This window comes from Aethalodelphis obliquidens, unplaced genomic scaffold (assembly GCF_003676395.1).
Source record: "Aethalodelphis obliquidens isolate GAN/ISIS:26980383/991018 unplaced genomic scaffold, ASM367639v1 scaffold2, whole genome shotgun sequence".
Lineage (NCBI taxonomy): Eukaryota > Metazoa > Chordata > Mammalia > Artiodactyla > Delphinidae > Aethalodelphis > Aethalodelphis obliquidens.
In genome coordinates this window covers 69,774,282-69,787,012 of record NW_020837946.1, presented here as the reverse complement: position 1 = coordinate 69,787,012, position 12,731 = coordinate 69,774,282, and the positions used below count along the sequence as shown (strand labels likewise).

The 12,731-nt window shown below is 49.1% G+C and overlaps 1 protein-coding gene across 1 annotated transcript; it reads left to right on the top strand.

Annotated features, from left to right (window-relative positions):
• Positions 1 to 759: 759 nt before the first annotated feature.
• Positions 760 to 10,600, top strand: TBR1 (T-box brain transcription factor 1). The gene is made up of 6 exons (XM_027115264.1): positions 760 to 1,994; positions 2,556 to 2,710; positions 3,065 to 3,186; positions 3,811 to 3,969; positions 4,928 to 4,989; positions 8,060 to 10,600. Exons 1-6 carry the CDS (start codon positions 1,303 to 1,305, stop codon positions 8,913 to 8,915), a joined length of 2,046 nt encoding a protein of 681 aa, XP_026971065.1. The 5' UTR covers positions 760 to 1,302; the 3' UTR covers positions 8,916 to 10,600.
• Positions 10,601 to 12,731: the final 2,131 nt, after the last annotated feature.

Genomic DNA, 12,731 nt, shown 5'->3' with positions numbered 1-12,731 from the left:
ACACACACACACACACACACACACACACACACACACACACACACACACAGAGTCTTCCGTAACGATCACTGCGTTGACACCACTTCCACTCTGTCTCCCCAGATCAACGCTTCTAGGGAACCCATTTGCGCGAGGACCCGGCCCTCTCTTTTCCTGGCGAGGCTTTTGAACCTGTCGCCAAGGCCGTACCTCAGAGAGAAGGAAGTGCAGTGGCATGCGAGGCATGCATGGCGCCTGCCCCCAGTTAGATGCTCTTCAGATAATCTGCAACCAAGCTCGCTGATAAAATATTTAGGGAAGACCTCGTAAACATCACAGCAACTACATTAAGGCACTTCAGCCCGACAGCTTATGACTATTTCAAAACTTAAAAAGGAGATCATTGATTGTCACTGTTTCTGTGCTCAACCAAGAAACCGAACCTTCCCGAGGTGGGTGGATGGGGGGGCTGAGTTGCTTGCCTTTCTCCCCCACTACTCCCCCTTCCCGCTCTCTCTCATGGAGGTGGCTCTCAGCAGCAGTGATTTATTTATGTATGTATGTAGTTTAAAAGGTGTGCGTTGGTGGGGGTGTTCGTGGAGGACACACAGGACCTGCTCACAAAGGACTGGGTCAGGTGTCTTGTGCTTCTGTATTAACTGGAAAAGACAGACTCTGGAACTTTTACAGGGCGAGAAGAGGCCACCGGCTCGCGCTTTGTATACTTTGCACTTGAAATCGTTACATTCAACTGAATATTTGGCTCATTCAGATCCGAAAAATCTCCTAGCATCGTTGAATTCCCTCCTCCGCCCCTCAGCTCCAAAGGAGGGAGGTGGGGGGAGAAGGTAGGAAAATGTTTAGTAAATTGCACATCTTTGAATCTTCCTAAAGCAGTGGTCACAAAGCTTAAAGGTGACACAACAGTGCTCACGTAAAACTAACACATGTTCCCCATCCCACCCCCAAGCCAACAATAAAATCATCCCCTTCAGTTTGCCATGATCGCAGCGACCAGGAGCCAGGTGATTATCCTAATTAATGTCTATCTAATTAAATTACTGTCAGCAGTTAACCAATGGCAGGAGCCGTTTCATCGGCTGCACAAGCAGCAAGATCAAAAGTGAGCCTTTTCTGATTGCTGCATAGTGTCAATTGGCCAATCTCTTCTCCCAGGGAAAAAAAAAGTAAATCAAACCTTTGAGAAGCATTTGCTGGTTGAAGTGCTTTCTGTCTAGTGAGGGGGTCTGTGGATTTCTAGTTTATGATAAATAGGACTTTAAAAACCAGGGACAGGAGGGCGAGTGTTCAGGTTCCAGAGCTATGCAGCTGGAGCACTGCCTTTCTCCTTCTATCATGCTCTCCAAGAAATTTCTCAATGTGAGCAGCAGCTACCCACATTCAGGCGGATCTGAGCTCGTCTTGCACGATCATCCCATTATCTCGACCACTGACAACCTGGAGAGAAGTTCACCTCTGAAAAAAATTACCAGGGGGATGACGAATCAGTCAGATACAGACAATTTTCCTGACTCCAAGGACTCACCAGGGGACGTCCAGAGAAGTAAACTCTCTCCTGTCTTGGACGGGGTCTCTGAGCTTCGTCACAGTTTCGATGGCTCTGCTGCAGATCGCTACCTCCTCTCTCAGTCCAGCCAGCCACAGTCCGCGGCCACTGCTCCCAGTGCCATGTTCCCGTACGCCGGGCAGCACGGACCTGCGCACCCCGCCTTCTCCATCGGCAGCCCAAGCCGCTACATGGCCCACCACCCGGTCATCACCAACGGAGCCTACAACAGCCTCCTGTCCAACTCCTCACCGCAGGGCTACCCCACCGCCGGCTACCCCTACCCACAGCAGTACGGCCACTCCTACCAAGGAGCCCCGTTCTACCAGTTCTCCTCCACACAGCCCGGGCTGGTGCCCGGCAAAGCGCAGGTGTACCTGTGCAACAGGCCCCTTTGGCTGAAATTTCACCGGCACCAAACGGAGATGATCATCACCAAACAGGGCAGGTAATGCTACGTTCTTGGCTGCCGCTGCTCCAGGCGCGGTCCGGGGGCAAGTGCACCCGGCTTGTGACCGCCGCGGCAGCGAAGATTCGGGGTCGGGAGCAGAGTGGAAGGCGCTCTGGCGCGTCCTAGAGTTGGCTGGTGTTGGAAAAACGGAAAGTGGAAGGTCTAGCCACCGCGGTGATGTCGGGGAGGGGGGTCCCGCTCTAGAAAGGTGGTCGGAGAGCCAGTCAGTGGCCGGAGAAAGGAGAGCGAGAGAGAGGGGGAGAGCCCTGGCCGGTGGCCGGGAGATGGGAGGGACGCATCAACGCCCGATGCACCGACAGGTGGAGATTCGGGTCGCCAATCTCGCTTTTCAGCTGGGCAGTGCTACCTGCCGACTCCCCGACTTCAGCCCCACTTCTTTTCCTCCGCCACCACCCCTTTTCCAACCCAGCAAACATTCGCTCATTGACGCTGAGAGAACAAGTTTTGCTTTGCTATCTGGCGCCTCGCTTCTTGCATTTAATCTTTAACATTTATGTTTTTCCCCCTTGTTTTCTCCCCCCTTCCTAATTTAAATAGGCGCATGTTTCCTTTTTTAAGTTTTAACATTTCTGGTCTCGATCCCACGGCTCATTACAATATTTTTGTGGATGTGATTTTGGCGGATCCCAATCACTGGAGGTTTCAAGGAGGCAAATGGGTTCCTTGCGGCAAAGCGGACACCAATGTGCAAGGCAAGTCCTTCCAATTAACACGTTTTCCTGACACTTATTTAGGTGAGAATGATTAATTAAAGCCTTTGTGGACTGGCTCGAGCGACTTTTAAAACGATCGGCCAATGACTTCTAAAAGCAAACGAGGGGGATAGGGGGACAGACTGAGCCGCGAGAAGGGGGAGGATTATGCAAAAGCAATTTTAATCATCCCAGTTAATAGGAAGAAAGCACGGCCTAAAAAGCCCCAGCTAATGGGCCTCACAGTGGAATAAGGGGTGTGCGTATGTGTATATGTGTGTGTGTCCTACGTGGTGAGGAGTTAAGACTGGGCAGTGCCCGGGGCACATGTAAACAACTTGTTTCTTTCTCTAGGAAATCGGGTCTATATGCATCCGGATTCCCCCAACACGGGGGCTCACTGGATGCGTCAAGAAATCTCTTTTGGAAAATTAAAACTTACAAACAACAAAGGAGCTTCAAACAACAATGGGCAGGTCAGTGGCTCAAGCGCTCATTTCTCTCTCTCCCTCTCTTTCTCTCTCTCTCTCTCTCTCTCTCTCTCACACACACACACACACACACACACACACTCACTTATACATACTCGTCCCTCCCTAAGATCCAGTTCATCACTTTAAACCAACATGAGAAACTGGACACGTTTCTTTGCTTCATTAAAAAGACTTCTAAAAAATTCTATTTCCATCCTCCGAAATTATATTAAACAATCTACAAAGTTGTTCTTCTCCCCCCCTCTCGCCCAATTCCCGAGTTCCCAACCTTCCCAAGTACAAATACTTGGTTGATTTTGAGAAGGAAACGCGCAGGATCTGCAGGTTGTGAAAATCTTTGTTTCTCCTTAAAGGAGGACAGGGAGAAGGGCCCTGAGGATCGGGCGGTCGGGTTTGGTTTTCCTCCCGTGCTCGGGCGATCCGTGCTCCCGGGCAGCGAGGGCTGGTCTGCCCCCGCCAGCCAGTCACCAGCCGGGCGAGGCCCGCTATCAGTTACTAGGGGCGGCGGGCTCCTTGCAGCCTCCGCGCGGCGGGCGGCGCAGAGCCCCGCGCACGCCGGCTGCGTTAACGCGCCGCCCGGCGCTCCCCTTTCTCTCCGCCGGACAGATGGTGGTTTTGCAGTCCTTGCACAAGTACCAGCCCCGCCTGCATGTGGTGGAAGTGAACGAGGACGGCACGGAGGACACCAGCCAGCCCGGCCGCGTGCAGACATTCACTTTTCCCGAGACTCAGTTCATCGCCGTCACCGCCTACCAGAACACCGATGTAAGGAGGCCTGGGGGCTGGGCGCGCGGCGGTCGGCACCGGCTTCTCCAGGCCCGCGCCGCTACCCCCGGCCATCCCCCGCTCTGGCACTAACGTCAGCCGCAGCTGGCTCTGCTGCGCCTTTTAGGCGTAGGGCTAGGGGCCTGCTGGGCACCTTCCCTAAACACCTAGCCGGTGGGAAAACGCTTCCTATTCGTCTCCGTCGCGGGTCACCCGGGCCACCTTTAAGGTGACCAGAATTTCTCGGGCCTCTTGGGAATTTTTATTTAGTTTTCAAGTATCACTTTCTGGGTGATCAAAAGAAACCCACATTCATATATTTAAAACCTACAATAAATTACTGGGGGCTACGAAGTGAGTTTTCTAGCAGTTTGAACTTAAGCATTTGCAAGTTTGCAGAAACTTATTTTACTACTGTTGATTTGACTACTAGAATTGATGGTGTTTTTTAAAAACTTAAATGAAAATATTAGAAGTTAAAAATATGCGTTTATTTTAAATCAAAACTGATTTTAAGATGCAGCTTGTGGGTTCTTCAAGTTATGTATCAAAAGCGACCAATTTTAAAAAATATGATGAAACATTTAAGATACGCAACATTTTTTAGTGATGAATTCAAGTGCCCCTTAAAGATTTTTGCCTGAGTAAGGGCATTATGTAACAAGCATTTTAAAAAAATGAGCATTTGAACCAATTTAGAACACATGGGAGAGCTAATTGAAAGCAATTCTTTAGTTTTAGTCACCATTAATTTAAACATGTTCCTCATAACTTTCATCATACTTTCTTTTTTTTCCTTTCCACCCATTCCCTCAAATTTTTCAATTAGGGAAACTTTGCTATTTAATGAAATTGTGGGCCGTAAGCCCCTGTAAAAAGCGGCAGATGACATATCCTTAAACACCCAATCCTCTGTATAGAATGTAAAATCGTATTAATCTTTTTTTCTCTTTTCCAGATTACACAACTGAAAATAGATCACAACCCCTTTGCAAAAGGATTTCGGGATAATTATGACACGTAAGTAGCTTTGCACTTTCTCAAATTTGTGGAATTGGGCTTTAGGTCAAAGGTGCATTGCTTTGTACAAGGCTTTTGGAAGCTAGAAAGTGTGAAGACAGGGTTGTTTTCGAGGTTTTCCTTTCCTTTTTGTCGGCTCCCCTTCTCTCTGGTGACCTGGCTTAGTACTTCTGTGGTTTTGGTGAAAGGTTTCCTCTGCCTATTTTTAGCTTTTGCGTGAATTACAAAGTTGTTGGCGGGGCTCGGGGACTGGCTGGCTGGGGAAGCCGCCCTGGTTCCCGGGTGCGCGAGTTGTATGTGGCACTGCAGATGCTCAGCTCAGATTGTCTGTGTCTGAAACCACCCGAGTCTGCCTGAAAGTGCATGTGGCTCTGGCAGTTGTTACAGTCTCCTTGGCATATGTGACTTTTATTTACCCATTTCCAAGTTTTGTGTAATAGCTTTTCCTGTGCAAGTTTACTATGGACTGAATAAAAATGTGCACCCACTACAGGCAAGTTCACGAGCACAGCCGATATTGCAGTCACTTCAGGCTTTGGGAAGGACCCAGGTTCTGTTGCTGTGTATTATTTATGCTTCGAAAGAAAAATATTTCCTCTTATCGTTTTTATCTAGGTGCGTTTTAATTAAATGTGTTGGTTCCCTTTTCTCCAGGCATCACTTACCTACTCCATGTCTTTTCTATCAAAATGCTGTCCTCTGGGGGCAACAGTAGGTGTAAACTGAATACTTCCTGGGCTTGTTCTAGCGTTCTTCCTCAGAGCCCAGGTATAGTGCCTAGGAGTTCAGATAGAGTTATATAGCAAAATCTAAATCTGGATTATGGTGATCCCTTCACTTTTTTCTGACCATAGAAGGGAAGAATACATACATTTTAATTTCATGGCTTGCATTAAGTGCTTGGGATAGAACTACAAAGTTGAATCTGTCTTTGACTAGGAATAGATTAAATTTGTGGAGGAGACAAGTGGCTATCTCCAGGTAGATACCGAACTTCCCTCCTGATATTTTTATAACAAATTGAAAAGACAGTCATGGATGGTACTGCCTGTAACTGCCATGTGCATCCCTCAAAAGTGGTCCAAAGGAAGCAAGCCTCATCAGTATGATTCCCCAGGAAAAAAAAACTTGGCTACTCTAGTCCTTCCTCACAATCTAAAAAAGGTGGGCTCAGCACAGTGGAAAGTGTGTGGCCCATGAGACCAGAGATATTGGTCTCTGTACTAGGGGGTCTTGTAGATTTTGAGCTTTTAATTCTGCTGTGAACATCTGTTCCAAAGCATTTATTTTGCACAAATCAATTCAGTAATCCCAAGTGGGTTGGGACCTGGATGGGCATATAAACTGTATCTTTTGCAGATCGTTGTTTTTTTTTTCTTTTTAAAATATTGTGGTGGTAAACAGAGAAGGTATTTGCACCTTGCTGGTTATGTTCCCTTCCTGCCTCCCTCTACTTGTTCTTATTTGAGGCTGGACTTAAATTTCAGGAGGGGAATTTTGTGCAGTAAGCAAACTGCACCTGAGCAGCCACAGCATGACACTCACTTGCCCCTCTTCTGGCTGACTTCTGTTGGAAAAAAACACTCCATTTGGTTCTTAAATCACTATATATTTCTCATAAAAAGCTTCTTTAACTGTACAAGTGGTTATCTTAGACATTTATGGGTTAGAGAAGAGTAGAATGGTTTATGACACTCCCTTTCCACTGTTAATGTCGGTTATTTGGGCCTGGCTCACTTTTGGAGAAACAGGGAGCGCAATGAAGAGTTCAGGGGGGCCAGGGGGTTTGCTTGGCCACTCACCAGGGAATCTCCTCCCCAAAGGATTGAGGTCTGACAAGACTGAGGCTCTCTTTCAAAACAGTCTGTTGATTAAAGATTAAAACATTTATGTGTGAGCTAAATAAAAAGGGAGGCATGTGTGTATGTGTATGAGAAAATACTTCGACCAATCTTGATCCAATCTCTGGTTCCTTCTCAATTCGAATGGGATTTTCTAGGCCCAGGGCCTAGAGCTAATCTTTGACTATTTTCTTTAAGGTAATTCTTAGTAACACAATTATGTGTAACACAATTATGTATGGGGTTGGGCAAGTTATTTAACTTCCCTTTGCCTCAGTTTCTTCACCTGTAAAGTGGGATAATAATGGTACCTAACTTGGAAAATTGTGATGGTTAAATAAATTACTGTCTGTACAGTCCTAGACAAGGGTGCCTGGTACACATAATCAAGTTGTATAAGGATGAGCTATTATTAGTGGGAGACTGCTTGGCGGAGGTTGATAACTGTACTTCAAGAGTTTGCCCCCCAAGTTGTTGTTGCTGTTGTTTTTAACCAGTAACAGATCAAAAGCTGGGGAAAGAAGGTCAGAGTAAAGAAGGCTTTTTCTCTGCAAAAGAATTTTACTGATTGATGACTTTGTTTCCAAGTAGTGATTCTTGTTTGTATTAGTGGTCGGGAGCTGGGGGTTGAAAGATCACACGGGGAAAACAAGACAGTAAGTCCTGCGGAGGCTTGCAGCAGTAACCCTCCCGGGTCTCAGCAGACTGGCGAAAACCAGTCCGATGCTTGTCAGTACCTGGGGGGCCCGCGCGTGTGTCAAATGGAGGAAAGCGGTCTTAAAAGGGTGGAAGTGGGTGACTTGTTTAGAAATTTCGCTCAGAAACTCTCACCGAAGAAGAAAGGCCCACTGGGCAAATAACACCTTAGTTCCTGGGTAAATCTGCCATAATGTGTACACATACAGTGGAGAAGGGGGATGAGAATCCCTTGCTGTGCTCCTCTCTCGGGCCCCCTGTGCACCTGGTGAGAGAACGCAAGAGAGGAGGGAAGCCTTCTTCTTCACCTGTATCATTTTTAGGTCCCTGAATAGACAGATTGATTCCTTTATAATTTCACGATTTATTTTGGAGAGGATGCAGGTCTGTGACCTTTTGTCTGTCTCCATCCTGGACGGCGGCAGGTTACACGTGGAGATGGTGTGGGTGGGCAACCAGGGGTGGCCTTCCCTTTTGCCCCCCGAAGGGACCTGGCGCCACCCTTCGGTTCTCTCTCTCTCCCTCCCTCGCAGGATCTACACTGGCTGCGACATGGACCGCCTGACCCCCTCGCCCAACGACTCCCCGCGCTCGCAGATCGTGCCCGGGGCCCGCTACGCCATGGCCGGCTCTTTCCTGCAGGACCAGTTCGTGAGCAACTACGCCAAGGCCCGCTTCCACCCGGGCGCGGGCGCGGGCCCCGGGCCGGGCACGGACCGCAGCGTGCCGCACACCAACGGGCTGCTGTCGCCGCAGCAGGCCGAAGACCCGGGCGCGCCGTCGCCGCAGCGCTGGTTTGTGACGCCGGCCAACAACCGGCTGGACTTCGCCGCCTCGGCCTACGACACGGCCACGGACTTCGCGGGCAACGCGGCCACGCTGCTCTCGTACGCGGCGGCCGGCGTGAAGGCGTTGCCGCTGCAGGCGGCCGGCTGCACGGGCCGCCCGCTCGGCTACTACGCCGACCCGTCGGGCTGGGGCGCGCGCAGCCCCCCGCAGTACTGCGGCGCCAAGTCGGGCTCGGTGCTGCCCTGCTGGCCCAACAGCGCCGCGGCCGCCGCGCGTATGGCCGGCGCCAACCCCTACCTGGGCGAGGAGGCCGAGGGCTTGGCCGCCGAGCGCTCGCCGCTGCCGCCCGGCGCCGAGGACGCCAAGCCCAAGGACCTGTCCGACTCCAGCTGGATCGAGACGCCCTCCTCCATCAAGTCCATCGACTCGAGCGACTCGGGGATTTACGAGCAGGCCAAACGGAGGCGGATCTCGCCCGCTGACACGCCCGTGTCCGAGAGCTCGTCCCCGCTCAAGAGCGAGGTGCTGGCCCAGCGGGACTGCGAGAAGAACTGCGCCAAGGACATAGGCGGCTACTACGGCTTCTACTCGCACAGCTAGGCCGCCCCTGCCCGCCTCGGCCCCGCGCCCCGCCGCGGCCGGGCCCCCGCCAGCCCCTCGCGCCTCTCCCCCTGCGCCTCCTGCCCACGCCCCACTCGCGCGCCCCCTCAGTTTGTTTGACCCTCGAACACCGTCTGCAGCGGATTAGTACAGGTCTCCGAGTGTAATTTTAACCTTTTCTTTCTTTCTTTTTTTTTTTTTTGCACAGCAGTTTCCGCAATTAGCGCACCGACCTTCAACTTGGCTGTAAACCTTTTGGTTTTCCTACTTCCGAACCTTCTGTGAAGTTATCCTCCCAACAATTCCCCTTCCCCTCGTCTTTTTCTCACCCTCTCCTTCCCTTTCTGGTAATGAAACTCTTCACCTTTAGGAGACCTGGGCAGTCCTGTCAGGCAGCAGCTATTCCGACCCGCCAAATCTCGGCCTCCCCATTAACCATAGGATGTTGACTCTAGAACCTGGACCCCCCAGCGCGTCCTTTCTTATCCCCGAGTGGATGGATGGATGGATGGTAGGGATGTTAATAATTTTAGTGGAGCAAAGCCTGTGAAATGACTGTATATAGTGTTAATTTACTGTAACGAATGGCTAGTTTTTATTCTCATCGTCAAGGCACAAAACCAGTTCATGCTTAACCTTCTCGTTCATTTCTTTTCCTTTCTTTGCCTTTTTCTCCACCCCCCTCCCCTTTAACATTTTTTCTGGTGGGATAATTAACAATATTCTAAGAGGCTCTGAAAACTTGAAACTTGAAAAACTAGATAATGATGGGTTTCTCACTTCTCCTCAATCCGTTGCATGAAATAATTACTCTGCCCTACTGCACACAAATAGCTAAGGAGAATCTGACCAAACACCTGTAAAGGATAGGTGTCTTTTCATAGGCAAGTCGATTAAGTGGCATGATGCCTGCAAAGCAAAGCTAACTGGAATTACATGTTTTTTACCCCTTACTTCTAAATAGAATAGCTCGACATCAGCAATATTATTTTGCCTTATTTGTTTTTCCCCAAGTGCCAAATCCATTACTGGTCTGTGCAGGTGCCACATATGCTGACAAACTGTTTCTGAGTATCTTTTCAGTTCCCCCCTCCACCTTTATATGCTGTAAATCTTTGTAATGAATATTCTACTAATGATATAGATGACTGAATTGTTGGTAACTATAGTGTAGTCTAGTGAAGATGAATTGTGTGAGTTGTATATTTTACTGCATTTTAGTTTTGAAAATGATTTCCCCGACACCTAGAAACAGCTGCAATTTGACTTCCTTGGGAAAACACTAGCATTAATGCAAGTAAGACTGTTTTTCCCCCTCCCACTAAGTCTTGTTATATTTGATAAGGAGCACTAATCCCCCTGAAAATAGATTAGTAGGATTTCTAATGTTGTGTAGCAAACCTATACTTTTTTTTGTATTTTAAAATTAATGTGAAATATGCATCATACACAATATTCAATCTAGATTCAGTCCATTGGGGGGATTTTTTTTCCTGATAGGAATTCAGGGTCTAAACGTGTGTATATTTTGGCTCTTCTGTAAATCTAATGTTGTGATTTTTATATTTGTTTCGTTTTGTCTGTGAACTGAATAATTTATACAAGTACACACTCCATTGAGAAACGTTTTGTTTTTTGCTCGTTTGTATCGTCTGTGTATAACAAGTAAAATAAATCTGGTAAAATGCTATGGTGTTTGAAAGCAGTTTACAGTTTGAAAATAATTTAATTGTAGATGATTATTTTTAAGGGTTAAGGAAGAATAGCCTGTCCCTACTCCAATATGGGGCAGTCTGTTTAGTGGAAACTGCCTCCCGTTTTCTTCTTAAATTTGTTTTATAGCACTACCAGTAATTACTTTTTTTCCTCTTATTTACAACTACTTAGTTCCCTGTGAGTCGTTTTACTTTGTTGCACTTTTTCTTTTTTTCAGGAAAATGTAGACACTTCCTTATATCTTTAAGTAGGAAATAACGTGAGCAGGAAAAGGAGGGTCTTTAATACGAAATTTAGAATTTCTTTAAATTTCACAAAGTCAGGAGGGAGGCTTTGGGCAAGAAAAGGGTGTGATTTAAATGCTTGTCAAAATAGGCTGTTGACCGCAGCTCTAGGCAGATGTCGAAAATTCCGGTCCTTAAATACGAGGCCTTGGAGTTGAGTGGTGAATCCGTAAATGAATACACAGGATGGCCTACATTTCTTGAGTGGATTGTTTTGGGGGGATTTGGGAGGGGTTGGAGGGGGGGAAGGACTCATAGAGCAAACTCGTGAAAGGTCGGTATTTAACCACTGAGCTTAAAACTTGCTTTAGGAGGTATCTGGGGGGCACCACTCCCGTCTTTTCTACAACGGAACTCCTGTGCCAGTCCTGCCCAAGCCAGATCCCCATCCCTTGAGAAAAAAAATACAGAAATGTGGATATTCCAGCTGGGGGGTCGCTGCGTCTTAGTCAAGGTGTCCGCAGAGCTCTGCCTTTACCTCCTGGAGAAGCGATTTTTGTACTTTTGTGTCCAGAGAAACGAGATCCAAGAAAGAGGTGGAGAATGGTTCAACTTTCTTGCTTAGTCTGGGCCAGTCTCAGGTTATGGGACGAAATTTACCACCACCCAGAGACGGTCGTGTATCCCCTTTGCAATTTGACAGATGCAAAGAGGCTTCAAAGTTCCAATTAAAGTGAAAATTGGTGGGGGGAACAAGACCGATTTGCCTTCCCTGGGCGATTTCGCCACTAGACGGCGTTCCGCGGAGTTTTGTCTGCCACATAGAACAGCGAAGACTGATTTTCCTTTGTGTTTCTCCGTTCCCACACCTAAGAACTAAACAAGAGGACAAAAAGCACAAAACAGGGGGCCTGCGTGGCGAGTGAAATGGAGCAGTGTGTTCCTGCAATCACCCACTGGCCCTGCGCTCTTGCGACCTCGCTGCCGCCGAGCAGGAGGCGCACGTGCAGCCGGGAGGCCCGGGGACGCCCAGGCCGAGGGCGAGGGGTAGCGGGGGCCGCGCTGGGCTTCCGGGAGTGAGCCTGGCGGTCGGAGCGCGGCGCCCGGCCAGACCTGCCGCCCTCGGGTCAGAGTCACCGCGAACAAAGGAGTCGGTGTCATGTGCGGAAACGAAGCTCTTAGAAGCCGAGGATAGATTTCACAGGAACGTAGTGCCCGGTACTGAAAGACGCACTTAGCTGCTATTAGGAAGTACTTAAAAAAATTGGGGAGGTCGTTTCCCTTGCAGCTTTGCACCATCTGCTGTGTGGACTGAGTCAGCGTGAGGTAAATTTGCAGCTCCGCGCTCCTCTCGGAGGCAGTGTGCTTTCCTGTCCTTTGCAAGCATGATCATTTCTCCTGGCTTCCAAGGAGTCTTGGGTGTCTAGTGAAGTGACACTGTCAATGTGTCGGAGAAGCTGCTGCTATTCCAAGGAAATCAGAGTTCGTTTTGGGAGGGCCTGCGGGAACCAGAGTTCGCGTCCCGGGTTAGATTTCGAGTTGCCTTTTTACCTCCGTGAGGGTAGGAGTCAGGGGAGGGACGGAGAAGGATGACGAATCCTCCCCGTAAACTGCAGATTTCCCCAGTTTTCCAAAGTGTCTTTTCAAAAAGAGAAAGAAAGAAAAAAAAGGCGAGCGTGCGGCTAGCATTCTATTCTGGCTCCAGCCTTCCCGCCACTCGCATCCCTCGCCATCTTAGCTCCTTGCCCACCAGCCGCTTGGGGCCGAGCGCGGCGGGCAGGCGCCGCTCGAGCCCAGAGACGCTGCGCCCTGCGTTCTTCACCTTCGAGCTGGTGCCGCGGGTCAGGGTGGCCGACGGGCGGGCACAGAGCGCGCT